We start from the raw sequence: 26,395 nt of genomic DNA, 5'->3' as shown, positions 1-26,395 counted from the left end.
CATTTCCTACTTGAGATCAATCGGCTATGACAAAACAATCTAGTCTCCATGATAGTTAGGTTCTTGAGAAAAATGAAAGCTCTGAGAGACTAATGTTTTGATAGACCATTTGTCAGGAGTGTACTTAAAATGTAGCCAGGAGCTCATGCCCCAAGGCCTCTGTGTCTCATACTAAGCCTCGGAGTCAACTTTTCCCGAGTAATATATTTTTAGAATGGGTCTCTTGGGACCTTTGGAATGCCAACAGTTTAATTATCAATATGTCCTGACTACCTGTTCAAAGTGCTCAGTTCTAAAAATAAATTTACTTGGGAAAGGGTTGACGCAAGGAATTAACCCTTTGTCTCTTAACATCAAAGAACAAATTCTCCTATCTTGTCCCTATGCCTTTCTTATAAAAGTACCGGGGAGAAGTTATCAATTGAAATGTCACGAAAATGCACCTTGGGTGAACATTAATCCTTAATTCTCATGACCTCAGGGGTATATTAGGATATATTACAAGGAGAAATTTAATGCTGAATTCACTGTTAGGGCTTAAAGGGTAATACATATGTGAGGCTCCTATCAGTCAGCTCATATTAATGCTATTAAGAGCAATTCTCCAGGAAAGTGAAGCAAAGTTGGAAATGAAAAATTTTAACCCCGCTTCAATTTTTGTGTGTAGGTAGGTTACCTTGGGGGATATACAAAAACAACCATATTTGGATTGGCAGATGTATCATTGCCATGGTAACCGCACTATATGACGTCGGCCTTAGGACCATGTTTTGAGCAAAAGTTCCACTCTCAAAAAGTAAAAGTAAACGAGTCTGGTTCTCGGGTGCATGTGAACCAATTCAAATGAAATTCATACAGATGTTAGAACCACTCTCCCTGATTATAAAATTGGCCGTTACAATAATTTGGGTTATATAAACAAGAAGAAAATGCTCGTCTTACTATGTTCCTTGTCAGCCATTTAAACAAGTAGGAAAAATAAGCACAACGATATTCGTTATTTCTCCGAAAGTATTCTTTCCACATAAACCAAATTAGCAGCAGAGATTACATAGATATTGACGTTTCTAAATATCATAAAATCAATTTGCGGAAAACTATACTCTGGCCATGGGTGCTGAAGACACCTGGGACAAATTGCAAAAAATTGCAAAATTCGTAATTTTGAGAGCTGTAGTATTTAGCTCAAACAGGCTTTAGAGAGAGAAAATCAGCTTCAAAAGTATCTTTTATCATCTTGTCTGCTACCTACATTTAGTAAATAAGGTTTTGGCCAACAAATTTGATGAAATATAAATTGATACAAAACTTACCTTAAGGGTTTTGGGAATTTCTTCAGGTTGCTTTCGTCGCGTGGTTCTCTCCATGCACGTTCCGTCTTTTTGACCAAATCTAGCGCAGACTAACAGTTACTCCCATCGAATATCCAGTTTGCTGTGTTTCAGACCAGGGATGATGATACAAGTAGCCTGCATACGCTTGACAAAGAATAGTTGACAAAGTCCAAAACATGGTCGTAATGCTTGCGATTTCTGCCGTCGAGCACCTAAATTCATCAATATTATTCAGCCAGGAAGTAAAGGAAAAGTGTCGAGATCGATGTACAAAGCAGATGCATGCCTTTGAACAATCCAAAGTAACGTCTTTAGCTAAAATCGAGTCAGATATTGCGATAGTCGACAAGCCAAGAATGGTAAATAAACTGAACGCATAGGTCGGAAGTCCGAGAAGCACGACTGCTGACCGGATGTAACACAATGTAATGGGATGTAACACCGGATGTATGTGTAATGATATCCTCTTGTAATGGGGTTGTTTCACAATGGCAATGGTGAAGAAAGCCAAAAAAAAAAATAAGGAAAAAAAAACAGAATAACCGAATGAAAACAAAAACAAAGGAAATGAAGCTGAACTGAAGCTTGGGTGAAAATTGAACGCAATAACAGCCGCACCCCCCGCCCCCCCAAAAAAGGATTGCTCTTTAGACTGTGAAAATGCAATTACAAATTCAGTTATGATAAACTATTCGTTACAAGGGAATGAAAACTTTGCGCGTGAAATGTTACATTTATTTACCTGCACGGCAAAGAATAAGATCCATTTCGTCGCTGATTTCATCACGGTTTATACTAAGTCCGTAGGGTTGCACGTGCCTGGAAATATCCCTTTGACATTAACTGAGTTTTATATTGTTTCCACTGCACTCACAAACCGAAACGTCCCTTTTGGGATTTGAAAGAGACCAAGTTTCCATTGTCCCGACCAGGATATTTTCCTTCGCACGACGATATGCAAATTTCCCTTACAGTGTTTTTTATCGACGGCACAAATTTACGTCCGGTCACCCCTCCCCCTACCAAAAAAAAAAAAAAACAGCAAAAAAATAAATAAATAAATAAATAAATAAATAAATAGATAAACAGAAAGAATGCCAAAATTTGGGCAGGTATTAGGTACTGAATGTGAAAATTTATCGGCTTGGAGAGGACTTATTTATTTCTGGAGGAGAGGTGGGTCAAAAATTCCAACTTCGTAACTTCTCATGTGTACGCTAATGCCCCAGATCAGCGACGTATCTTACATGCAGGCCATCCTTAACATCCAATAAGCAATGAATTAGAAAAAAAACAAAAAACAAACAAATAAACCCAGGAAACATGGGCGGCTTATGTGATTGCGTAAAACGATCAGTGAAGCGTTTTTATTTTGTCTTCTTTATTCACCACTTAAAAACAGTCATAAAAGCGGATCAAAAGTCGTCTTTTTATCCCCTATCAATGATATATTGTACCAAAAATGTCTAAAGAAGAGATAATGCCATTGTGACAATTAGCCGAAGCTACAAAAACAAACAAACAAACAAACAAAAAGCGCGTATATCGCATTTAAAACTACATCCGGTCAGCAGTTTTGCTACTCGCATTTCCGGTCTACATACGTTTGGTCGTAAACAGGTCGTAAACAACGATTTCTTCGCTTTTCAACCATGCGCCACGGAATGTACGGCTCGATTTAGCCAAAGACTTTATTCAGAATCGTCGCAGGCATGCATTTGCTCAGCTGTGATCTTGATGCATCTATTTAACTTCCTGGATGGATTGTATTGATGAATTATTTCGATACTCGACACATGACTGTTTGACCTGTTCGACTGTTCTTTATTCGGGTTAATGCATCATCATCTTTGGTCTAAAAGTAGATGTTCGGCGAGGCTAAGCAGTTAGATTTGTCCTTTCCGCTAGAGTCTGTGCAAGATTTGGTCAAGAAAATGGAGCGAGCGAACTGAGGAGAGACCCATCCTATACGACGAAAGCATCCTGAAGAAATTCCCAAAAGTTGCAAGGTGGGCTTTGATTTAATTTATATTTCATCAAATTCGTTGGCCAAAACCTAATCAATCAAATGTAGATAACAGATAAGATGAATGAGAAAACCTCTGAAGCTGATATTCTCTATCTAAAGCCTGTTTGAACCAAATACTGGAGACCTCAACATTTCCAATTTTGCAATTTTTTGCAACTTGGCTTGGATGTCTTCAACACCCATGGCCAGAATATAATTTTCCCCAAATAGATTTTATAATATTTATAAACTTCAATATCTATGTAAGCCCTGCTGCTAATTTGGTTTATGTAGAAAGAGTACTTTCGGAGAAATAACGAATATGGTTGTGCTTGTTTTTCCTTCTTGTCAAAATGGCTGACAGGCAACATAGTAATACGAACATTGTCTTCTTGATTATAGAACCCAAAATACTCTAACAGCAAATTTTATAAACTGGGAGGGTGGTTCTACCATCTGTATGAATTTCACTTGAATTGGTTCACATGAACTCGAGAACCAGACTCGTTTATTTTTACTATTTGAGAGTAAATTTTTTAGGTCAAAACATAGACCTCAGGCCGAGGTGATCAAGTGCAGTTTCCATGGCAACGACACACCTGCCGATCCAAATATGGCTGTTTTTGTTCATCCCTCCAGGCAACCTACCTCCACACAAAAAATGAAGGGGGGTTAAAAATTTTCATTTCCAACTTTGCTTCACTTTCCTGGAGAATTGCTCTTAAGTAAACATGAATAAAAAACATCACAAAGTACAGTACCTGTTGGGTGGTTATGAGTTATTCGTCCACTTTCAATACTAATAGCAATGAGATCATCAAGCTTCTCAGGGGAGTTATATAACAGGCCTATGCACATGGACCGCATGGCTGCTCCACATCCACCCCCACGGGGATTAAATGGCACCACATATCCTTGTGGAATGCCAGGTCGGAGCCTTGCACAATTTGACATTGTAGTATTCCCTGGTGCTCGACCAATCATGTCTTTCTAGAAACAAATATTCAAATATAACAGTTATTAAGTATTAATCAAAGTTGTCACAAGTTTCTGGACATACCATATTTTGCAATCAACATTATAATTTGTAAACTACTACGAAAATCATTCTCTCAAACGTACATGTAAGCCCCCAAAATCTCAGATGCAAATGTCATTCTCATTAATGATTTTAGCTCTCCGAAATATTAAGTCAAAAAAGATGATGAGTGTTTGGGACAAATAATTTGGCTTTTGTGTTTCAAGCTGTTTTTATCATTCAACCCAATTTTGAATGCAAAATTCCCTTCAATAATAAATTTTTAAAAAACTTTTGTAGCCCTCCCTCCAAATAAGACCCCAAAAAACTCCTTTGCAGATCTTATTTTTGGGAATTAACATATGATAAAAGGTGGTTTCAGGGCTTGATAATGTTTTCAGGCAACAACAACAAAACTTTAAATTACATATGCACAAGCAAATAAATAAGAGAGATAGGTAGCCTAGGACTGCCTAGCTAGGACAGTATAATCTGCACTTAATTTAAGCTCTTACATGTAATTATTTACAAAACTCCTAGTCAAATTAAACTGATTGTGTGGGATGGGAGACTCTTGAGGAACATATTCATACCCATATCTTGAAAAACGTTGGGCTAACATTCTTGAATATCTCTCATTTTTGTTTCCAAGATGCACTAGAACAAATCACAAGTTGTTCCTTTCAAGAATTGATGTGACTTCTTTCCTCTTGTTATTCTAGAATTGTTTTGTAGCTAAGTGAAGGTCTCCTTTCACCGCTTTTTTGACAAAAGAGGAAATAAAACCCCATGATACTTCCCGTTAATTAGGGAAAAAAAACTACTGAGAATTAAGTGAAAGAACTTAAAACAAGCTGAGTAGTAACAAAAATTATCATGCTTTATCAGTAGGTATGTAACATGTCACAAGAAAGAATAAACAAACAAACAAGTAGATATAAGTAAATAAATAAACAATTATTAAGATAGGAAATAGAAAAAAAAGGATCATTTAGCATATAGACATCTAAATATAAATGACCATAATTCACCCATTGTAGCTAAACAGTCATATAATACAAATACCCACCATGCTGGAGAGATTAAAGCTATGCACAGAGGGACATCCAAAACAAAGAAAATTCAAGTTTGGCTGGATTAAGGTGACTCGATACAGTTATTTGGCGCGCAGCGACTGGGTTCTAAAATAGCGCAAGCAGTTTTCTAACTGATATGGGAATTTTCATTATGCTGGCACACATAAACAAGGCCAGTTTTAGGATGAAAAATAAGGCTGCATTTTAATGAGTTTTCCACAGTGAATTTTTCTGAAAATAATATTTGGCTCAATGTTAGGATTTAGCTGGTATTTGCACTCCAAAAAATCTTAGGAAGAATTATACATGGACAACTGCAATAAATGGCAAAAACGATAATTGCAGAAATTGGCCAAATGTCATAGATGTATGTACAGAATTTGTTCTGACTTTACAAGGAGACACTTTGGAGTTTCTCTCTTCTTTACACAAAAAATAACAAAATTTTACCATGGGATATTCAGACAAACCCGTTTTGAAACTAGCTAGGAGTGAAGGAATCAACAGATGTATCATCGGCTGGTTGCCATGGAAATGGAGTTTACCAGTGGTAACAGTGCTCTTAGCAATAAGGACTTAGGTACTCAAAACTATGTTTGAACCCAGATATTTTCACAGGGCTGAAAGAACCAGAACATCAAGAAAAATGTATATATTACTACCAGCGAAAACTGAAGAAACGGTATAGAGCCACCTTAAGTCGTTTTGTTTTGGTTGTCCCATTGCAAAACTTGCTCTCCAGCAAGGCGGATTCTGTACCATGTGACCGTTCGTTGTAAAGGGCTCATTCTGTTGATGCAGGCTTATGATGTAGGCTTACCATACTTTCTTTGTACATGGAAGCTAATATGCTAAAGAGCTCCTCATGTGTCTTCCAAGATGACACCAATGCCTCGGCAGTAGCCAGGTGCAAAACGGTATCATCACTCACCATCCAGCCTTTGATCTCAATATTCTGGAGGCCACCAAGCTCTTGCAATTCTTTATGGATATCTTGTCCAGAATGACAAAATTCCCAGTCGCCATTCTTGTAGCCCAAAGCATCTCCTGTAGCACTTAGGAGCATACAAGCTTTAAACTGATCCTTAGAAAAAGGCATTTTGAAATTGGAATCACCTCTCAATGCAGCACTACCCTTACTGTGACCTAGAAAATAAAAGGAATTAAGTTCTGTGTGAATGGGTTAAGCAGGTTTTAATTTAATATTCAAAGAGATTTCCGTGGACACTGGAACCCTAGAATGCCAGAAACCCAAATCCTTCCTTACTAGTTAGTACATTCATGGCTTCATGAAGACAGCTGAAAGTTAACTTACCGAATACAATTAAGTTATTAATTTTCACCATCTGAGCTCCCTTCATCGGAGTTATCAAATAATTTAGTAACTGTTGGCTGCGCCTGCTTGAAACGCAAAACCAGTAACAATTTTTCAGCGACTATCAAACTAAGAAAGTGTTTAAGGCTTAAAAGGAGTCATACATTTGAAAAAAAGCTCTACTTACGTGCTCCAGAGTCGGGCCATCGCTGGAATATTGTTGTGGATTGTCAATTCTTCCGAAGTAAGCTTTCGTAGGAGAAGCGTACGTGCACACAATCATGCTAGTCGGATCCAGTGTTTCTCGGTTTAATTTGTCACGCGATTTCTCCTACTTGCTCCAACTCTTTGAATGCTTGATCACGGTGGAGAATTTTGTCGTTCATCACACTTTCTCGGCTTAAAAAGGTGTGTTCTTATAACCAGGTAACACAATTTAATATCAATTTAAACCTTTAAAAAGTGTTCATCTTGAGTTTTCTGGGGCTTACAGTGTGTTTTAACATTGGGCTACTCCGGATTTTCGCAGTTTTTGAAAAGATTCACCTAATGGTGTAAAATCTAAGCGCACAATTTCAGTCGTATAAAGATTTAAAAGTTGAAAAAAGGAAGGAAAGAGAAAGTACTGACAAGAAAGTGCAGGGTTGATGTGTCTATTCGTCTGTTCCTCGATCAATAGACAGGGAGCATCGATCATGAGTCGTACAGAGAGGTAAAAAAGGACAGAATTTACGCTTATGTGTAAAACTATATATAAGCTAATCATTTTATTAACAATGAGATTTATTATTAACAGAATAATTCAGATATAACGCAGATACATAAAACGTCCATATGAGTACTTCATGATTCGCATATTTTTAACAGTTATCCTAAGAAATCGCCCCTAATAATGATATTTATCAGAAATACACCGTCTATTCGGTCAGTAAAATATTCAATAAACGGCTCAATATTAAACATCTTAAATATATTCATCTCTCTTTGGACCAAAAGCGGCCATTATCCCATGACGTAACGGCCGCATTTTGTTCTGCATTTATAGTGGTGGGTACACACCGAACAGCGGCCTCAAAAACAGCTTCTGTATACAGGGAATACAGCCGGACAAGATTGTATGAAAACCGTGACACGAGGTCATACAGCCGTAGGTCGTGTTGCCTAAATCACGCGACATTCCGCAAGATTGAGCAGAATAATTGTTTTGTTATTCAACGCGGGTGCAACAAAGGAAATAGGGAACGTCTGCACGCAGGCTATACATTGATAACAAAGCGCAGTTTTCTTGCAGAAAAGCTGGAGATGATCTTTTTTTGTCACCCTCAATATTCGTCATCTTTATACAACATTGTTTTAAAAATATCAATTGTGTTAAAATTATAGATGATGCTGAATGTTGAGCACACCATGACCATGTTTGGACGGCGTTACAATTTGTTATATGCATACAAGTATATTGTATACCCCAGCTATGTCACGAAATCTGGGTGACTTTAACCCGAAGTTAGTTTTTGTCTCTGTGCGCTTGACAAACATTTGGAACAATTTCCGTCAATAATGATACATGTGGACTTCCATCTAGAGAAAGTGTTCGATAGTCCCAATTTCTAAATCTTTTGGCAGTTTTTCTGTTTTGTTTTTTGCTTTTAATTTTTTTCGGAAGTTATATCAATAACTGTCTTTAGTTTTAAAATAAAACTATTACAGTTAATTCAAACTCTCTGCAACGACAACCTTCAAGGGGCACTGTCACGAAATTTTCGTAACATGTAAAAGCCAAAAGATATTTTCATCAGTGAAAACCTGCAAACAATGATCCAGTTTCGTAAAAAAGTGGTCTGCCAAGGATGATGCATGCGGATACTTGGGACTACAACTTGAAAATGTTTGCCTAGCGTTTTCAAGTTTTCTCGTTTTGAGTGGGAAATTTCTCCAGAAAACAACAGAGGTTTACTCTCCCAAGGAGAATTCCGTTTGATATCGTCCTCCTGCGGTTGCAGAAACATTTCTTGCTTCAACAAACGTACGGTGGCATGATTTCACCACGGTTTTACAAGAAGGCAGCAAAATTGTCATGACAGTGTCCCTTTCAGACAGACGTTTTTGGTCATCATAGAACGATTATGGGGTGGTTGTAAATTTAGATTTAGTCAAATTCGTCACTAAGTGTGACGGGGGAAAGAAACAGAACTTTCGCAGTTCCTTGCAAACTAACCCCCAACTATTGCACACACAAAGACCAGACCAGCACACCGGGAACTCCATGCCCTACTCTTTTCGATTACTGTGTGGTTCTTTAACGTCCCACAAGGTTATGAACATGGAAGTGTTGTGAGACGGGTCCTACGGCTTATTGTCCTTATCCGAGAAGACTAGAAAGTCTAGCCATTTGCAGATATCAGAGCAAAGGCAGAGGATTTGTATGAATGAATGACTAGTCAGGACAAGAAAACATGCAGACAAGTGGCCGTAGTTTGGAGACTGCGGCCATTAGCAGAGGTTTGAGTGATTGCAACATTGTAACACATCGATACATGTTAGGAGAAACAAATATTTACAGGTTCTGTAAATATTGTTCTCGTAGTTCTCCAACCTCGTTCCCAGGCTATCTCTTCTTCACGTCCCAGGAGGGAGAGACCCTAGGAACGAGGCTGATTGTTCTCCAGTATTTGTTGTGGTTCTAGTTGGGAGAATTTGTTTTTATCAATTCAAGACAATATCTTCTTTTTTCCTTTTTTTTTTTTTTCATTTGTGATCATTTTACTTTATTCTCATGATGCATGGCATGCCGTGTACCATCGAGTTATGATGTTGTAAGGTTTACAGCATTAAACTTGAGCAATCAGTTGGCCCTCTCTTCAATAATAATATCTCAAATGGATTCCCTTCAACAGAAAACAAAACTGCAAAGTTACCTTGCAATATGTCGGACAAAGAATTTACTTTGGAAGAGCTCAACTACTTCCGTGTCTGCTACATCACTGCCAACGTCATCCGGAACGGACTGCAGTCCGTGTTTAAACAAGAATGGGACAGAGTCCACGGATGGAGGTTGGGTCCATGGCAGGACACTGAAAAAAATGGACAAGACTTTTTTAACATGGAATCCCCAAAAAGTCGAAACAAGAACGTGAGATTCCTGAGTATCATACAAAATGGAAATACAAGTGAGTGGGACTGTTCATGTTTCTTCTTTGCAATTCTCTTTTCTGATTCGCTTGGATCATTGGCGAGTCCTACAGTTGCCATAAACGTCGATGATCTACGTGTTTTCCGCAACAGAGTTTTTGCACATCTTTCTCAAGCCAGTATTTTGGAGACTGACTTTCAGGCCAACGTGAAATGGGTCTTGAAAACGTTCACAGCTCTGCATCTTGACACAAAAGAGCTACAGGAAGTCAGTAAAGTGAACAGTTTTCCAACTAGGGAACTTCAGCAGCTTCGAGAGCAGATTGGTATCTTGGAAGTGGAACTACAAGCCAAGCCTAAATCCTTCATGTGCCTTCCACCTAAGCCATCCCATCAAGTAACTGAACGAAAATCAGAAGTTGAAAATCTGATGCACACGTTCATGGACCTCCAAAACACCCATGAAGATGGGTCCGTTGTGACAGTGTATGTCTCCGGTAACCCCGGTTGTGGCAAGAGTCAGATTGCTCGTGAGGTCGGGAAAAAGTTCTATGATGAGGCAGTTTCTGACGGTAACCAGGACACCTGCGTATTTGTAATGACCTTGAATGCTGAAAGTGAGCAGTCGATACTAGATTCATACTGTCACCTTGCCCGTGAACTTGGGGTTACAGAATACTCGCTGAATAGTATCACTGGGTCAGATTCAAAGTTGAAGCCTGATGAAAGGATTGCCCATCTTAAAACCCTTGTTTCTGCCAAAGCAAAAGACTATTCCACGTGGCTGGTAATATTTGACAATGCCAATGACTTGAGGGGCATACGGAATTGCTGGCCTGATGACAAATGGGGTGGACGTGGTAAAGTTCTCGTTACCACTCAGGACAGTGCCAGTGTACCATTTGCTGATCCTTCCTGTGGACATATTTCCCTTAGTCGAGGAATGCAAATGGACGATGCATTGTCTCTTCTCAGAAACATTTGCCAGTTTTCATGTGATGACGAGGAACTAGAGCAATCTGTTGTCATGGAATTAGATTTACAACCCTTGGCAATCGCTTGTGCCGCACTCTATGTTCGCTATTTGCAGGTCGATGGAGTCACAAATCGCGTCAGTCCGGGGACCTCTACCTGGAAGAGTTACCTCAAGAAACTAGGAAAGGGAAAGAGGCATTTGACAGAGAAAATTTACGAACAAACAAGCAAGAATTACCCATTGTCAATGTCATCAGCCGTCACAATGGCTGTGCTTAAGCTTGTGGAGAATGAAGCTTTGAAACACGTAGTCGATTTCCTGGGTTTGGGTGCACCAGCACCAATTGACCTTGACATCATTGTCAGTTTCGTGACAAAACAAGAACCAGATCTTGATGAGGATACGACTGCTGCTGACATAGCGAAGTGCTCTTTGTTGATTCCGCTTGTTCTGGAGGATTGCCGAAGAACTCTCATAAAGGTGCATCGGGTCGTTCATGATGCCTTCAAGAACTACATACTTGACAAGTACAGCAAGGCGAAGATTGCCTCTCTCACCCGCAAGTTCACGGAGACATTATCTCCTTTTGCACAACATAGTTTGTTTCAATTTGACCTGGAGTTTCACATCTCTTCAAAGCAGATGGCTCCTCATTTGGAATCACTCAGCACTTATTTGGAGGCACCATCCAAATGTTTTTCAGATGTAACAAGTCATGAAAGATCTGTATTTAAACATTCATTTCTTAATTTTGGTGATATTTGCAGACAACACGACCTTCTTTCCGCAGCCCAAACGTATTTTGAACATGCCCTTGAGATCTTTAATGGTGAATGCGGTGGTGACGATAGCCAAATTAAGCTAAAAGCAACCATCCTAAACAATTTAGGCATTGTCTATCATGACTTAGGGCAGTTTAAGAAGGCTCAGGATCACCATGAGCATGCTCTGGTTTTGCTGGAAAGTATAAATCCGAACAAACCATCTCATGAAAAAGCGGATTCTTTTATCAAACTTGGAAATGTACTTTTCAGTGTTGGCAACCTTGAAAAAGCAAAAGAATATTTTTGCAAGTCTTTAACAATGAGAGAAATTCTGTATGGTGATGAGCACGCTACTGTTGCTGATGCACTTACCAACCTTGGGATGGTCCACAGCGTGTTGGATGACTTGCAAAGTGCCGAAAACCTTTTCCTAAGATCCTGTACTCTGAGGGAAACAATTTTTGGGAAAATGCATCCACGCGTTGCCGATTCTTTGAGTAATCTTGGTGTTGTATACAGCAAATTAAGCCAGCATGAGAAGGCAATACAATACCACACACAAGCTCTGGAAATGAGAAAAAAACTTTTTTTTGCAAATCATATATTGATCTCCGATTCTTTCAATAATCTTGGTCTGGCTTACAAGTTTGTTGGCAAGCTGGAACAAACCAGGCATTGCTATGAATGTGCACTGCGAATCAGGGAACAAACGTTGGACAAAGAACACCCAGCCGTAGCAGGAATGTTAAGCAACCTTGGTGTGTTGTATATGGATTTGGGTGAATTACAGAAGGCTAAAGACCTGTTCCACAGAGCATTGCAAACCAGGATCGAAGTATTGGGCCTTAATCACTGCGTTGTTGGCGATTGTTTGTTGAACCTCGGACTCGTACACGAACGTTGCAATGAGTACGATGTTGCATCCAGGCATTTTCAGAGAGCTGTGGATATCTATGGATTGACTTATCATACCGGTCACATGTTATACCAGTCCGCAGTTGAAGGCTTAGCACGAGTTTCTCAAGACAATGAGCTTTTTGATCCAACAGAAAGATTCAATTCCAATCCTTCAATTCCATCTCGCTCTGCTGTTCGCTTTTGTTACACACGATCCAAAAGTAGTAAACGTTCACGGTGTTTGATCTGTTAATTTCGAATTGACTGTAACTGATATATATTGATGGTGAAACACAATTTTTTTCAACGTTTCTTGTTCTAGAATTCAATTAACTTTCTATATTAAAACCCATAACAAAGGCCGGAATTTATATGTAAGCTTTATTTTGTTGAATATTATGTCTACATACTTGGTCTGTTTCACAACTCGCGCATTTTTGACTTACAGTGAAGGTTCATGTTGGGAATGTGATGAAAACTGGAAAAGCAACCATGAAAATATTTTGACCCAGGCTTAACAGTTTCTCAATCCTGGTGTTTCTTCCTTGTTTAAGTCAGGTTTGGTACCGAACTCCCCAAGCTCACGGTTGACGTCACATTTGACCGCGTATCAAGGACGCCTGAGAACGAGGCTTCTGTTGAGACAACAGGGTCCAGAGGAGACTGCCATCTTCGCATAAGCCTCGCATACATCTCTCATTGGTGACTCTCATTGGTGCTGTGGCCCCTTATCAATGCAAACTGTCTTCTGTTTCTTTTTGTTGGTTGCGCGGTTCCTGCCACAGTTTATTTTCCACTACAAAAAAAACAGAAAGCAGACGTTGACCACGGGGGCAATATGCGTTGCAAAAAGGGCAGCAAATTTTGACATTTTACGAGCGAGGCATGAAGGACATGTTCGCGAGCGAGGCATGAGAGACATGTTCGGTCAGAAGGCCTCTCAAATTTTTACACCAAGTGTTTGAAGCCGTAACTCGAAACATGTCTTGATGATGAAATATATGTCCCACTAAGCTGTTTTGGTAAAAAGAAAAATTTTGAAAAAGAAGACTACATTTTCTACTGGTCAGCTCACTTTGCTTCCTTTTTACATCATGCTGTGTCTACCCATAAATCTTTTTGCAATAGTTGAGTGTTCTTCACTGTAAAAGTCCATCTATACGTTTAGTATTTTATTTTAAATGAGCCCTCCACCCGAGAAGAAACAAAGTGCGTTTTCACAAATAACCGAAAAGCGTTTCCAATAGATAGGTTTATGATAACCATTTTGACCGCCTGCGTTTATCGAATAAAAGAACATCGTTTTGCGTCTACAAGTGAAGCGTTCAGGTGTGGACATAATCTTGTGTGTACTCGGAAATATACGTTTATTTTTATTAAAAGGTCTGATAGTTCAGTCCAAGAAATTAAGCCGCCCGATTGCGCAGAGTTTCCCAGAGTCCTAGGCGTATCACTTATAAAGCCCGGAGGATCTGGGGTCGAGAATGGCCCCGGTATAGAGTGACGCATCCGAATGTTGTAAATTACGTGACGTTTGCCTCGATCAGAAATATTATAAAACAAGCGTGATAAATCTGTTATCGCGTGACTTGCATCCGAATGGCTCCATGGGAATGGCAGTGAAAAATCACTTTCACTTTCTATTCATCAGACGAGGAAGTCTGACTCGTCCCCAGTCGTCTCTCTTGTTGGGAAACGCAGAGCGCGAAGTGTGATGGAAAGGAAGAAAGCGAAGCGCTCCCCGTCACGCGAGACAAGAGAGACTAGAGACTACTGGGGACGAGTCAGCGCGGAAGTGATGAAGTAGAGGAAGCAAAACAGCGCCTTTCTGCATTAACTTCGATATTTCTTTTCCGATAGCTTAAAGGTAAGTTGTTTGGGGCAAGGTATTCTGCAATTTATACTCCATAAGTCATTTTGCTGGCATGCAGATCTTTCGACAAAATTGTGACATAACACCATGCAACGGCAATTTATATTGAATAGCATAGGCAAGCATGCGGGTTATTAATTCAAGGTGGAAATCAACGACTGTTTACGTTACTAGGGGCATTATATTCGCATATTCCCAGTCACGGACATTTGTATTGCTCCCTACTTTGGTCTAGGACGCATTTCTAGGTTTTATTTGAATGACCCGTCACAATCGAAGGACATCTTTGACTGGGAAATTTTGTTTTGATGCTGTTATCGCTGTAGTCTAGTTAGTTCCTGTGGTTTATATACCTTGCGTTCGCATACAAGTTACTTGTTGGCTTCAAAATCAACTTGGTTTTAATTATTCGTGTTAGTTAGGACACCAGTTTTGCTTTATGTATACGCCGCTGTTGCAATAAAGGTTATCATCACCGGGAGAGAAGATTTGGGTATTTCTGTCCATTTTGACAACCTGTGTTTAATTGTATGGAAGACGTAAACAAATAAAAGAATATCCTTTTGCGTCTATTGTTATTAATTATTAAAAGGTCTGACAGTTCAGTCTGAGAAATTAAACCGCCCGCCTGTAGGTTATTTTAGCTGTTTCCAAGGCAGCAACTTCATAGACAGAAATTTATGGTAAGTATGCCGGATCCAACCCAGCAATCGGTAATTTAACCGTGATCGGTTTACATGTTTGTTCTGCAGTTTTTCACGTTCAGGGATGACAAAATTCGGGAATTTTGTACTTGGCGAAAGGTTTCCACGGTCAAAATACATCTTGCGTGGTTTTGAACAGGGAAGAACTTGCTCGTGTCAGGGAGAGCGCTGTATGACAGAAACAATAGAAAACTTGTCAAGAAACTCGTCAAACGTGTACAGGAGCAAATATAATTTCAAAAGGATAACTGACTTGGCCACCCTTTGCAGACGAGCAGGTGAAATTTGTCAGAAAGAGCAAATCTTGTCAAGGAAAACTGGGTAACGGTCACAAAGTATCATGATGGAATCATAATGGAAGAGTTGTTCACACTTTACTTGAACAAGCAAAACTTTTCAAAATAACTTGTCAAGCAAAGCGTGCTCGTGTGTAACCGCGTAGAAACTAAGAACATAAATATGCAAATATAGGATACTTTTTAATTGCATTGACGAGTCAGTGAAATTTGGCTAAATTTGCAGGCGACACAAACACAAGCGATGCGCCTGGGTAGGTCTGCGTGATCAATAGAGATGGTTAGAATTTTCCCATTAACACTGGTTTCGCCACATTACAAAGTAATAGTTTGTTATTGTAAGTTTAACGCTTTCGAAGATTTTCTGTAATATGAATGCACGGGTCACGAAGGGCGATCAGATTTTATTGGACTCATTCTGGCTGTTACTGTTAATGCTCTGTGTACGTGAAATCCATGGTTCCTGTTTTAACGGGAATGGGCGTTTTCAACTGAATTTACTGCGTCCCAAAGGAGATGGAAACCACAAGCTTCTAGATTTCGTACAAAGAGGCAGTGAAAGCATAGTGTTCTGATTGTTTGAACGAAGACCGTGATCGTTTGAAAATATCATGGCGATCTAGAAAGATAATAAGTAAGAAGGTTCTCGCCGCACTCAGTGCAAGCATTTAACTCGGTGGCTAAGGTAACGTTTAACCATTACCTAGCTGTTTAATAACTGAATGCCTTAGAGTCGTTTGAAATGACCGCACCGACATGGAATAATTTGTTATAAAAATCAAAGTGCTCAAACAGTTTACCTTGACAGTCGACATGCTTCATTGGGCCACCACAGGGTGCTTAAAGAATGTTGATTAATCATCGTTTTGTGCATTGAAGCAAAAGAGATACTGAAGTAAAATAGATTACCAAGTGCTTTTGTCGAGATCTTTCAGGATATTTGCGCTTGTTTAGAGCTGCCGATGGATTATGCACTGCGCCCAGAGTTGTAGGATTACAACTCAGTTGCGAAAGCTGGTTTCACCACTTAGCCATCATAACACTGTGATACTATAAAAACTGGGGTGGAGAACCTTACAGCAAAGGAGGGTATATGGCCGCTTAACATTGATGCGAGAAGAGATAGTGGACGGTCTGGTGGTAGTTACACCTCGTTAGGCAAATAAGAATCGCAATGCCACCGACACTCATCATTGCTTTTAAGTCCAAGCAATGGAACTGACTGGGATACGATCCCACAACATACCTCTATAAGGCCCGCAGATTACCCTGAGGTATTTCGGGGCCAGTAATTATTGATCTTATGTAACGTACTTGCTACTAGCCACCCACCCAACAATCCTTGATGAGGGCTATAATGCGGAGTATATCTAGGAATACTTTGTGTTGGTACTTTTTTGAAGGATTCGTTAGTATATTGCCAGTTTGCAGAGTAATTAAGCACGAATAGACAGGTTATGGGAATTACTGACTCGATCGCGCACCTGAGAAGAAAATATACTCTATCGGAATCAAATTTGAGCTAAAAGAAAATGAAATGTGTATGAAAAGGTCCTGATAGGGTCTTGTTGCAGCTGTTGGTGATATGAAAAAATGCGATTATGCAGTCTCGTTTTCTTGCACTTCAAATGAGTAAGATTGGCAATGATGTTCCTAAATAGCTTTTATAGAAGGATCTCAAGCAAAATTATTTTAACAACAAGGCTGCTGAAAACTAAGAACTGGCATGTTTGCCAAAAATGGGATAGACTGGGTGGGCTCAGTCAAATCCAGCTGGACTATGACAACGTTTGAAACATTTTCCTTTAAAAATTGATTTTCTTAAACAGAAAACTTCTAGGATGTCTGGCAGAGAGTACACTTTGGAAGAACTGAACTATTTCCGTGTCTGCTACATCACCATCAAGGTCATCCGGGATGGTCTGCAGACCGTGTTCAAACGGGAATGGGACAGAGTTCATGGAAGCACCTTGGGTCTATGGCAGGACACTGCAAAAAATGGAAACGATTTTTTCAACTTGGAATCACGGAGCAGCCGACGAAAAAATAACCGACTTCTTGGCATCATAAGAAACAGCAACACAAGTGAGTGGGATTCAACAAGTTTTTTCTTTGCAATTCTGTTTTCCGATTCGCTCGGGGGACTGGTGACTCCCACAGTTGCCACTAACGTTGATACTTTACGTGTTTTCCGCAATGGATTTTTTGCACATCGTTCTCAAGCCAGTATTTCGGACACTGACTTTCAGGCCAACTTGAAATTGATCTGGAATGCGTTTACAGCTCTGCACCTTGACACTAAAGAGTTACATGAAATCAGCAGCCAGGGAAGCTTTCCAACTGGGGAACTTCAACTGCTTCAAGAGAACATTCGCGTCTTGGAAGAGGAGCTACAAGCTAAGCCTGAATCATTCAAGTGCCTTCCACCAGAACCATCCCATGAAGTAAATGAGCGAAAATCAAAAGTCGATGAGATCTTGCAGATATTTAAGAATCTTGAGAAGAACGATGATGGTTCCATTGTAACAGTTTATCTCCATGGGAACCCAGGATGTGGAAAAAGTCAGATTGCTCGTGAGATTGGGAAAACGTTCTACAAAGAGGCAGTTCCTGATGGTACCGAAGTAGACAACTTCGCATTTGTAATGACGTTGAATGCTGAAAGTGAACAGTCGTTGCTAGAATCGTTCTGCAAATTTGCCCGCAAACTTGGAGTCACAGAATACTCACTGAATAGTATCACTGGGGGAGATTCAAAGTTGAAGCCTGATGAGAAGATATCTCATCTTAAAACCCTTATTTCCGCCAAAGTAAAAGACTATTTCACATGGCTGGTAATATTTGACAATGCAAATGACCTTGAGAGCCTTAAGGGTTGCTGGCCCGATGAAGATTGGGGAGGATGCGGGAAAGTTCTTGTTACCACGCAAGACAGTATCAATTTACCGTTTGGTGAATCTTCTTTTGAAGATATTTCACTGAGTGACGGAATGCAAGTAGAAGATGCGTTGACTCTTCTCAGAAGCATTTCCCGTTTCTCCTGTGATGACGAGAACCTAGAGCGTTTGGTCATCGAGGAATTGGACTTCCAGCCATTGGCCATCGCTTGCGCTGCACTCTACGTTCGCCATGTGCGTACCGTTCCTGGAGGCTTCACATGGAAGGACTATCTCTGCAAATTAGAGATGGGAAAGAGACACGAGACAGACAAAATTTACGAAAGGCAAAGCCGGAGTTACCCATCGTCAATGACCTCAGCCGTCACAATTGCAGTGCAAACGCTAGTACAGAATGAACTTTTTAAATATGTGGTTCATTTTCTGGGACTGGGTGCGTCAGAACCAATTGACCTTGACATCATTGTCAGTTTAGTGAAGAAACAAGAACCAGATCTTGATGAGGACGTGGCCGCTGCTGACATTGCCCAATGCTCTTTGCTGATTCGGTTTGACGAAGACGATGGTGCAAAAAGTGTTATAAGGATTCATCAGGTCGTTCATGATGCCTTCAGAAGACACCTCCTTGCTAATTGCAGTACGAAGGAGATCACTGCTCTCAGTAAGATTTACATCGAGACATTAGCCCCTTTTGCGCAACACAACTTCCTTCAAATTGACTTGGAGTTTCACATGTTCTCAAAAGTGATAGCTCCTCATCTGAAATTGTTCAGTACTTATTTGAAGACATCGTCCAGCTGGATATCGCCGGATGTGACATGTGACGAACGAAAACAACTTAAGAATGCATTTCTTAATTTTGGCGACATTTGTAACATTCACGGACATCTTTCTGCGGCAATTAAGTACCTTGAACATGCTCTTGACATTGCGAACGAGGAGGGCGATGATGGTGAAACCAGAATCAAATTTATTGCCACCATCCTAAACAATTTAGGCATCGTCTATTGCAAGCAAGGGAAGCTAAGGGAGGCTAAAGATCACCACGAACGTGCTCTGTCTCTCTTAAAGAGTCTAACTAATCAAAATCCAACACCAGAAATTGCCGATTCTCTGAACAAATTAGGAAATGCCTGTTACAAACTCGGCGACTTTGGAGAAGCGAAAAATTGGTTTTGCCAATCTTTAGCAATGAGAGAAGATTTCTATGGCAGGTACCACACCACAGTTGCTGCTTCATTAAATAACCTTGGATGTGTCTCCGGCGCACTGGGTGAGCACGACATTGCAAAGGACTATTATCAGAGATCACTGGCCATAGAAGAACAGGTAAATGGGAAATTTCACCCCCGTGTTGCCGATTGTTTGTGCAACCTTGGAATTGTGTACAGTGAATTGGGCTCAACAGGAAAGGCTATTCAATACCATGAACAGGCCCTTAAAATGAGAAAAGAACTTTACTTTCCAGACCATTTCTTGATTTCCGAGTCTTGTAACAACCTTGGTCTGATGCTCAAGAGCATGGGTCAACTTGAGCAGGCAATGAATTATTACGACGCTGCACTGCGCATCAGAAAAAAGGTTTTACACGATGAACATCCTGCTGTAGCAGAAATACTAAACAATCTGGGGCAGCTATATATGGAGATGGGAGAACTTGAAAAGTCCAAAGAATTCCACTATCAAGCACTAAACATCAGGAGGGAAAGTTTAGGAAGTGACCATTGTAAAGTTGGCGACACAATGCTTAACCTGGGCCTGGTGCGTGAACAATGTTTTGAACTTGATGACGAGGTATTTTATTTCAAAAGAGCTCTGGAAATCTACTCAAAGTCTTATCCGATGAGTCATCCATTGTGCCAGACCGCGAACGAATGTCTTCAACGTGTCTCACAACAACAAGAAGACCTACGAGCTCACGATCTCAGGAGCGCAAGATTTGTTTTGTCTAGTACGCGAATACCTAGGGCTGTCAGGAGGTCTAGAATTTTAAATGCATTTTTTGGCTCACACTGGGGAATAAGAGTACAACACACTTCCGCTAACACATTGCAGACATTGGATCTGGACCTGATCATTTCTTGCTTTTTGTCTTACCTGTTACTCAAGTTTGTGGAAAACTACGTAGGTGAAGCTCAAAAAGGACGTTTGAAAACTATATGGTTGACAATCCCTCACTTTGTTTATCTTCAGTTTCTCCTCCGTAGCATCACTGGTGAGACGATCAATGCCCAGGATGTTAAGTGGTTTCTGTTTTGGCTGTTTCTTTTCATCCTGGGCTATTTTTTGCAATCATGTTTTTAGTCAGTATATATCGAAATTATGACCCAAACACTGAATTTCAGGGACGATTTTTGTCTAATATACAGTATAGTAACATTCTCAGAACCTTTCCAGGTTACATCTGGTTAATAACAATTAATGCAACGGTTGGTCAAAAGTTTTAAAGGAGGATTCTGCTATGTTTTGGTCATAAAATTACTGTAAAAAGTTCCTTTGCTCAAAATTGAAGTTGCTTTTAGAGAACCAAGAAGAAAATATCAAGTGAGGAACAAACTGTACTCACTTTTTACTGAATTTTCCAGTGCGCAAGTTGCAAACTATTTCCATTCTAGCCATCCGCGGCCGGCAAAAGATAATTAATACTAGTTTCTGTGTAGTAGCAGGGTAATTCTAAACGAGGCTTGACTATTATTTTGAGGTTTCCATTGACGTAAATCTGTTCTCCGACCATACAAAATGACCCTAAAAATAGGTAACCTTGCGCGTTTAACCTTTGAGAATCAGTTTATTTAGTGAACATACGCAATTGGGTAAAGACAGCCGAGGGCAGAAGACGGGAAGATGTAGCCTGCGAGAGACGGAAAAGGCGTGTGCTCTCGCAGGCTCGGCAGGATGACACCTGAACGGATTCAATAACTACTGAGCGTGTTAGTTGATTACCTAGGCATTTTGAACTTATCTCCCGGACTGAAATACCGTTCACTGGTCGATTACAACGTGCAAATAACTTGAGAACGTAAGGAATGGTTGGACAATGTATATAGCAGTCGCACAATTTGCATGAAGGGCTAGCGCTTGAAACGTCAGCCATAACTCAATATATAAATAAACACATTGCATAATTTGAATAATATATTTGAAACTAACCATAATTCTACTTGACAATTTTTTTTTCTCAAAATTATTCACTAGTCAGGTGACTCAGGTCTTGTCATTCAGTGTGCTACCCTGGGCGCCGGTCAGGGGCTTTTCTTGTACAGTTAACGATTCCCGCCAAAGTCTCCATCCCGAAGTCCTTGTGGTACTGTACGTGAGAAAAACCTCTGGCACGGGCTTAAAACGGGCTTAAATATCTCATGTAATCAGAATGAAATTTTCAGCCCGGGCTGAAAAACGAGGTCACCTGGGTAGAATAGTGACGTGGGCATGCGCAATGATTTGTTTTCAATGAAACAAGATGGCGGCTAGGGCTGGCAGCCTGGGCTGAAATTCGCCATGTAATCGCAACAAAATTCCAGCCCGCCTACCGGGATGAAATTTCAGCCTGGGCTGAAATTCGCCATGTAATCAGCCCCTAAGATTTACATGAAACAATTGTTGATTTATTGTAATTCCATCCGTAAACTGACGATGTTACAGGAGTTGCCGAAACATGTTTTCAAAATGTAAAAGTCTTGTTCTCTTCATCAAGATTATCACTAAATTGCTGCTTCTACGTCCTTTTGTCAATAATTATAGTTTTGAAGATTTAGAACGCAGCAATAAAAAGTTGCGAAAACTTCAGCCAATGGCTAGCCAATGACCGTGAAAGAAACTTGACAGTTACTGAAGAAAATATTTTTTGAGATAGTGTATTGCATAGTGCATATTTTTTGTCTTACTATATAGAATTAATAGCCTTGAATATCTATAGTTACCCTGCAAGCAGAGGCCCTTCGATCTTCCTGACTTGTCTACGTGTAGGGAGATCGAAGGGCCTCTGCTCGTAGGGTAATCTGTAGTAAACTGAGAAAGATTTCCGCACAGCCCTGTACATTAAACCCTTACAGTGATCAGCATCAAATTTCTCCTTGTAATATCAATGCTCATTCAACCCCTGATGTCATGAGAATTAAGGATACGATCACCCAAGGTGAATGTTCTTGACTAACTTCTCCCATAGGAGAATTTGATATTAGGGCTTAAAGATTAATTATACACGCACCACTGTCATACCAACCATCTTCCAAAAATGGCGAGTGTGAATAGAGTTTAAGTTGCAAAATGCACACATAATTAATGTTTGGAGCCGTGCGGAAATCTTACCATAAAATGACCTGAAAAACCCAATGGGAGTTCGTAATATTTAAAGCATTATATTATTATTATGTGTTAGAGATAGGTTCCAAAAACCTACATTTATGCACTGTTGAATTGTTTTGAATTCTTGCATTCAGAGATTTATTCATTAAGGGTGGTGCCTACTATTGTTACTGCGCATACGTTCTGTGCATCGCAAGAAAATCTGGTTTCCTATGGGTGGTCCCTACTAATACCGGGAAGAACTTAGCAAATGCTTTTGGTGTGTCAAAAGAAAATTGGGGGTAACCATGCATTTTTCAGAGATAATTAAACCTCAATCTAGGAAAAAAATCCCATACACTGCTTTATATTTGGGCGCTTTTTAGAGATATTATTGCTTAATTATCTCTGAAAAATGCGAGGTTACCCCCAATTTTCTTTTTGGATTCCAATAGGACTTGCTAAGACCTGCTTTTCCCGCATAGTCATAAACCGCACAAAAATACTTCGGTATTATTAGGCACCGTCCTTAACGACACCGTTTGAAGCCCTTTTTGGCGTGAGCCATTCACTCACAGAGGTGAACTCCAGTTCTCAAAAGCTCAACTCCCCAAAACCATGAAAAAAAAAAGTACATACAGATTTGTTGCCAGACCAAAGGCTATATCTGGTCCAAACTTCCCCACTCCCAGTTACACAGTCAAATGTGCACCCTATTGAAATAAAGTGTCATTCATTCAAATGCTTGGGGTACACTGTGTGCCCATGAAAGGGGAGGGGGGGTGGTAAGGAGGGTTTAATTGATCATGCCTCTTTTCACTTCACCTTACTTAAGATTCAGTTCTATTTTGAGAAATGCTTTCAAATTCTCATCAGGTATTTCCTCTATGGCAGCCCTGGCAGCCGTGTCATCATCGTAAATCCTTAGCATCTCCTCTGCATGTTGAATCATCACACAGTTCTGACATCCACTCATACAGCACAACTCCAGAGGGGGTGGGGCTGGGGGAACTGGTAGCATCTTCTCTGAACTGGCATCTTGCTCAATTTTATCTGAGGGGGCTTCCTGTTGTGTACCTAAAGAATAATATAATATGCAAATATGTAGTAAAAACAGGTTCAGTCACGTAGTCAGCGATTTTAAGATTATGCATCTTGTGTCATGAGGGTGAAACCTGCCCTTGTTCATAAAATGATAGATGCAAATATAACAATGCAGAGCTGCAGTTTTTGGAAAAGGATCATTAGGCTTCATTCAGTACAAGTACAAGGCTGAGTTTGACTAACTGGTAATGTATTTATATACTGTGCGTATCACATAGTCTCATGGCAGTTTACAATTCTTCTGTGGGGTGAGATTGGACATCAGCATGTAAAGGCACCACTGGCAGCCGCTATCAGTCCATATTTTGATCTCACCCACCCACCCACCCAACCCATGTATGAATGTGAAAGACAGATGAAATCAGAGATAGAAATACACCACCACACTGGGGACTACGTGCCCTACTCTTTTTGAACAGTGTGTGGGTTTAGGAACAAGTGTTGTGAGATGGGACCTACGATTTATTGTCCTTATCTGAGAAGACTGGAAAATCTAACCATTTCTAGATGTCATTACAAAGGCAACACTTTCTCCCCTCAGTTATTTAAAGACACTGGGTGTTGTTCTAAATAGCTTACTTTCATCGCTGGTCCTTCTGTGGGATACAGAAAAGAAGCAAACACCCTGCCAATGTAATTAATAAAGAACATTTAGAGGTCACTTCGTCAAACTTCGCTTGAAAATAATGATGATTTACATTACATAATTTATGTAGCATTATTAGTCACTGACAGAAGCACAGCAGATTTAATTTTCTGTTTGGTCACAAATAGGTGTGGCATTTACCAGTTGTTCATATACGTTAACACTCAATGACATTGCAATTATCCATTGACTGGTCACTACTTTCCAGATTACATTGTGATCGATTAACCGGCTTTGGCTGTTGAGAGGATTATCGTTAGCAAGCAATTTTAACAAAAAGCCATTTCTGAGTTTCCGAAGGCCTCTTTAATTAATATCAAAGCAAAGCTATTCAAGTGAGTTCTAAATGCATGTGAATGAAAATATCTCATTTTTCTGTGAATGTTGTGCCTGTTTGGCAAGCTGGATGGTTAAATTCCTTTACCAAGTTCCTGTTGAGCCGTGCATTTGCTTTTGATATTATTCACTGAAACATCTAATTAGCAAATTGATGGCAGTTTTCTATGGTCTACTCTTATAGACCATAAAATGATACCATAAGATGTTGAAAAATTCAACCGGATACATGAGCCGCAGGCGAGTGGTTTCACTGCCAAGGTGTCATTTAATGGTCCATAAGCGTATTTATGGACCATAGAAAACTGCCGTTGATTTGTTTTTTTACAATAACATGGAAAAAGTATGAGTGGAATTGGCTATATTTTCCATTCAGAAAGCGTGTGTGTCATATCTGACATAATTTTTATTGTCTGCATTCTTGTAGACAATAGCTACCTGCCAATCAGCCTGCAGGAATTTTGACAATATTATTGTAAAAGGAAATATATTGATTCTTTGAGTTGACTGCGGGACTGTGGAACCACCAGGCTGCATTTTATGTAGGTTATGCCAAAGATCTTATGTGGGTTTCTAAATCGCTTGGTGTACTGGCGCACAATGGTGGTCTTTGGTGTAAAGTGGCGTAACACGAAGTTAATGCCTGGCATTACATTAACTCATACACGTAATGGCATGACAAAAAATTACCCAGGTTTTTAAAAAAATTCTATCATTCAAACAAACTGTTTTTGTAAAAAAGTTTCCTTGATTTCTCTTGTGTAGAAATTTGAGTGTACAGACAGTCAGCATAACATTTTCCTGGCATAGGCACTAATCAACGGCCATTTGGCATGAAAGTTAGAAACTCTTGGCGTACCTTGGGTGTGGGACGAAAACAGAATTCACCCTGATGGAATCATTTTTTTTATGTAAAGAGTTTCTGCACAACCCAATACATTAACTAGAAATATGTGACTCGCAAAACCTCGCGAGGCTGGGGCTGGGTGGACAGTTGATTTGAAGTGAAGGAATCTGCTAAGGCAGCTAGAAAGTATGAATCGTCTCACTCTTTATGATAGTGATTGAGAGGATAGTGTGCCCTTTGAATAGCCTGACCCTTAGGCAAGTTGTATGATGTCATCCCCATAGCCTGTGGGAGTGATACACTGTAATTAGCAGGGCATTAGGGATGCACATCACTTTCATGATACCCCTCAATCAAACACAAGCAGCGGGCGTGAATGGAGTATCAATCGTCAAATGTATAAGCATTTTAGCATGCATAAGCTTAATCAGTGCAAGGGGCTGTACGAAAATCTTGGGACCGGCTGGACTGCTAAGTTTTATAGTCTAAACTCGCAGGAACAGTAGATTTGTCCCACTGCAAGTGGGTCGTGTATTCTGAAATAGCTTCTTTCTTCTGAAATTGAGTTTTACTCGCTTGTACATTCGTAGTTTAAAATTTTGAAACGATGGTACGCACAGTTTAAAAGTAGACCAATTCAAAGTAGTGTAAGCTAAATAAGAAACTTACGTATACTTACATTCCTGAATTTACAGAGGGCCTGGTTTCCCTGTACATGTAGCTTTCGGCGAACAATTCTCAACATTCACGCATAAAATGCTGGGAGTCTTTCCTTCATTTAAAACTCAGATGAAACAAGTGAAGAAATTCGTTCGCTAAATCAACTGTCTCTACTTGTCCCCTTACAAATTGCAACTTGTTTACGCGCCATCTTGGATTTCATCATTGCCC

The 26,395-nt window shown here is 39.9% G+C and overlaps 3 protein-coding genes across 8 annotated transcripts in view; 1 reads left to right on the top strand and 2 right to left on the bottom strand.

Annotated features, from left to right (window-relative positions):
• Window positions 1–7,089, bottom strand: part of LOC146461063 (ADP-ribosylhydrolase ARH1-like) — an 11,410-nt gene extending 4,321 nt beyond the window's left edge. The window contains exons 1-4 of one of the 3 annotated variants that reach the window (XM_085087338.1): window positions 6,939–7,089; window positions 6,752–6,837; window positions 6,257–6,582; window positions 4,104–4,332 (exon numbers count right to left, since the gene is read on the bottom strand). In XM_085087338.1, coding sequence (XP_084943464.1) covers window positions 4,104–4,332; window positions 6,257–6,582; window positions 6,752–6,837; window positions 6,939–6,958 — 661 coding nt within the window. In that variant the 5' untranslated portion in view covers window positions 6,959–7,089. The remainder of the gene's footprint in view (window positions 1–4,103; window positions 4,333–6,256; window positions 6,583–6,751; window positions 6,838–6,938) is intronic. The other 2 variants (XM_085087339.1, XM_085087340.1) reach the window with 2 other exon arrangements.
• Window positions 7,072–22,073, top strand: LOC146461062 (uncharacterized). Of its 4 annotated transcripts, none has more exons than XR_014857485.1 (3): window positions 7,072–7,177; window positions 9,646–14,185; window positions 14,322–15,551. XR_014857485.1 is itself a non-coding variant. In XM_085087325.1 (3 exons), exon 3 carries the CDS (start codon window positions 17,232–17,234, stop codon window positions 20,589–20,591), a length of 3,360 nt encoding a protein of 1,119 aa, XP_084943451.1. In that variant the 5' UTR covers window positions 12,794–14,185; window positions 14,322–14,384; window positions 17,220–17,231; the 3' UTR covers window positions 20,592–22,073. The 4 variants fall into 4 exon arrangements, 1 of the variants encoding a protein (XP_084943451.1); XR_014857484.1 differs by having other exon boundaries at window positions 7,092–7,159; XR_014857483.1 differs by lacking the exon at window positions 7,072–7,177 and adding an exon at window positions 7,418–7,463.
• On the bottom strand, window positions 21,410–26,395 carry LOC146461061 (oxidoreductase-like domain-containing protein 1). Its single transcript, XM_085087370.1, has 3 exons — window positions 26,184–26,395; window positions 24,255–24,300; window positions 21,410–23,648 (listed from the first exon to the last, which is right to left on the bottom strand). Exons 1-3 carry the CDS (start codon window positions 26,247–26,249, stop codon window positions 23,398–23,400), a joined length of 363 nt encoding a protein of 120 aa, XP_084943496.1. The 5' UTR covers window positions 26,250–26,395; the 3' UTR covers window positions 21,410–23,397.

Source organism: Pavona decussata, unplaced genomic scaffold, assembly GCF_977016875.1.
Source record: "Pavona decussata unplaced genomic scaffold, jaPavDecu1.1 SCAFFOLD_202, whole genome shotgun sequence".
In the NCBI taxonomy this organism is placed as follows: domain Eukaryota; kingdom Metazoa; phylum Cnidaria; class Anthozoa; order Scleractinia; family Agariciidae; genus Pavona; species Pavona decussata.
The sequence above is the reverse complement of the archived record's forward strand: the minus strand, read 5'-3'. Positions and strand labels throughout refer to the sequence as shown.

Bases quoted from the DNA above. Each gene is read 5' to 3' on its own strand.
- LOC146461062 (XM_085087325.1), top strand. From the start codon at position 17,232: ATGTCTGGCAGAGAGTACACTTTGGAAGAACTGAACTATTTCCGTGTC.
- LOC146461061 (XM_085087370.1), bottom strand. From the start codon at position 26,249: ATGTTGAGAATTGTTCGCCGAAAGCTACATGTACAGGGAAACCAGGCC. The intron at 24,301-26,183 runs GTAAGTATACGT...TTACATTGGCAG, and splicing joins CCCTCTGTAAATTCAGGAAT to GGTGTTTGCTTCTTTTCTGT. The intron at 23,649-24,254 runs GTAAGCTATTTA...ATTATTCTTTAG, and splicing joins CAGAAGGACCAGCGATGAAA to GTACACAACAGGAAGCCCCC.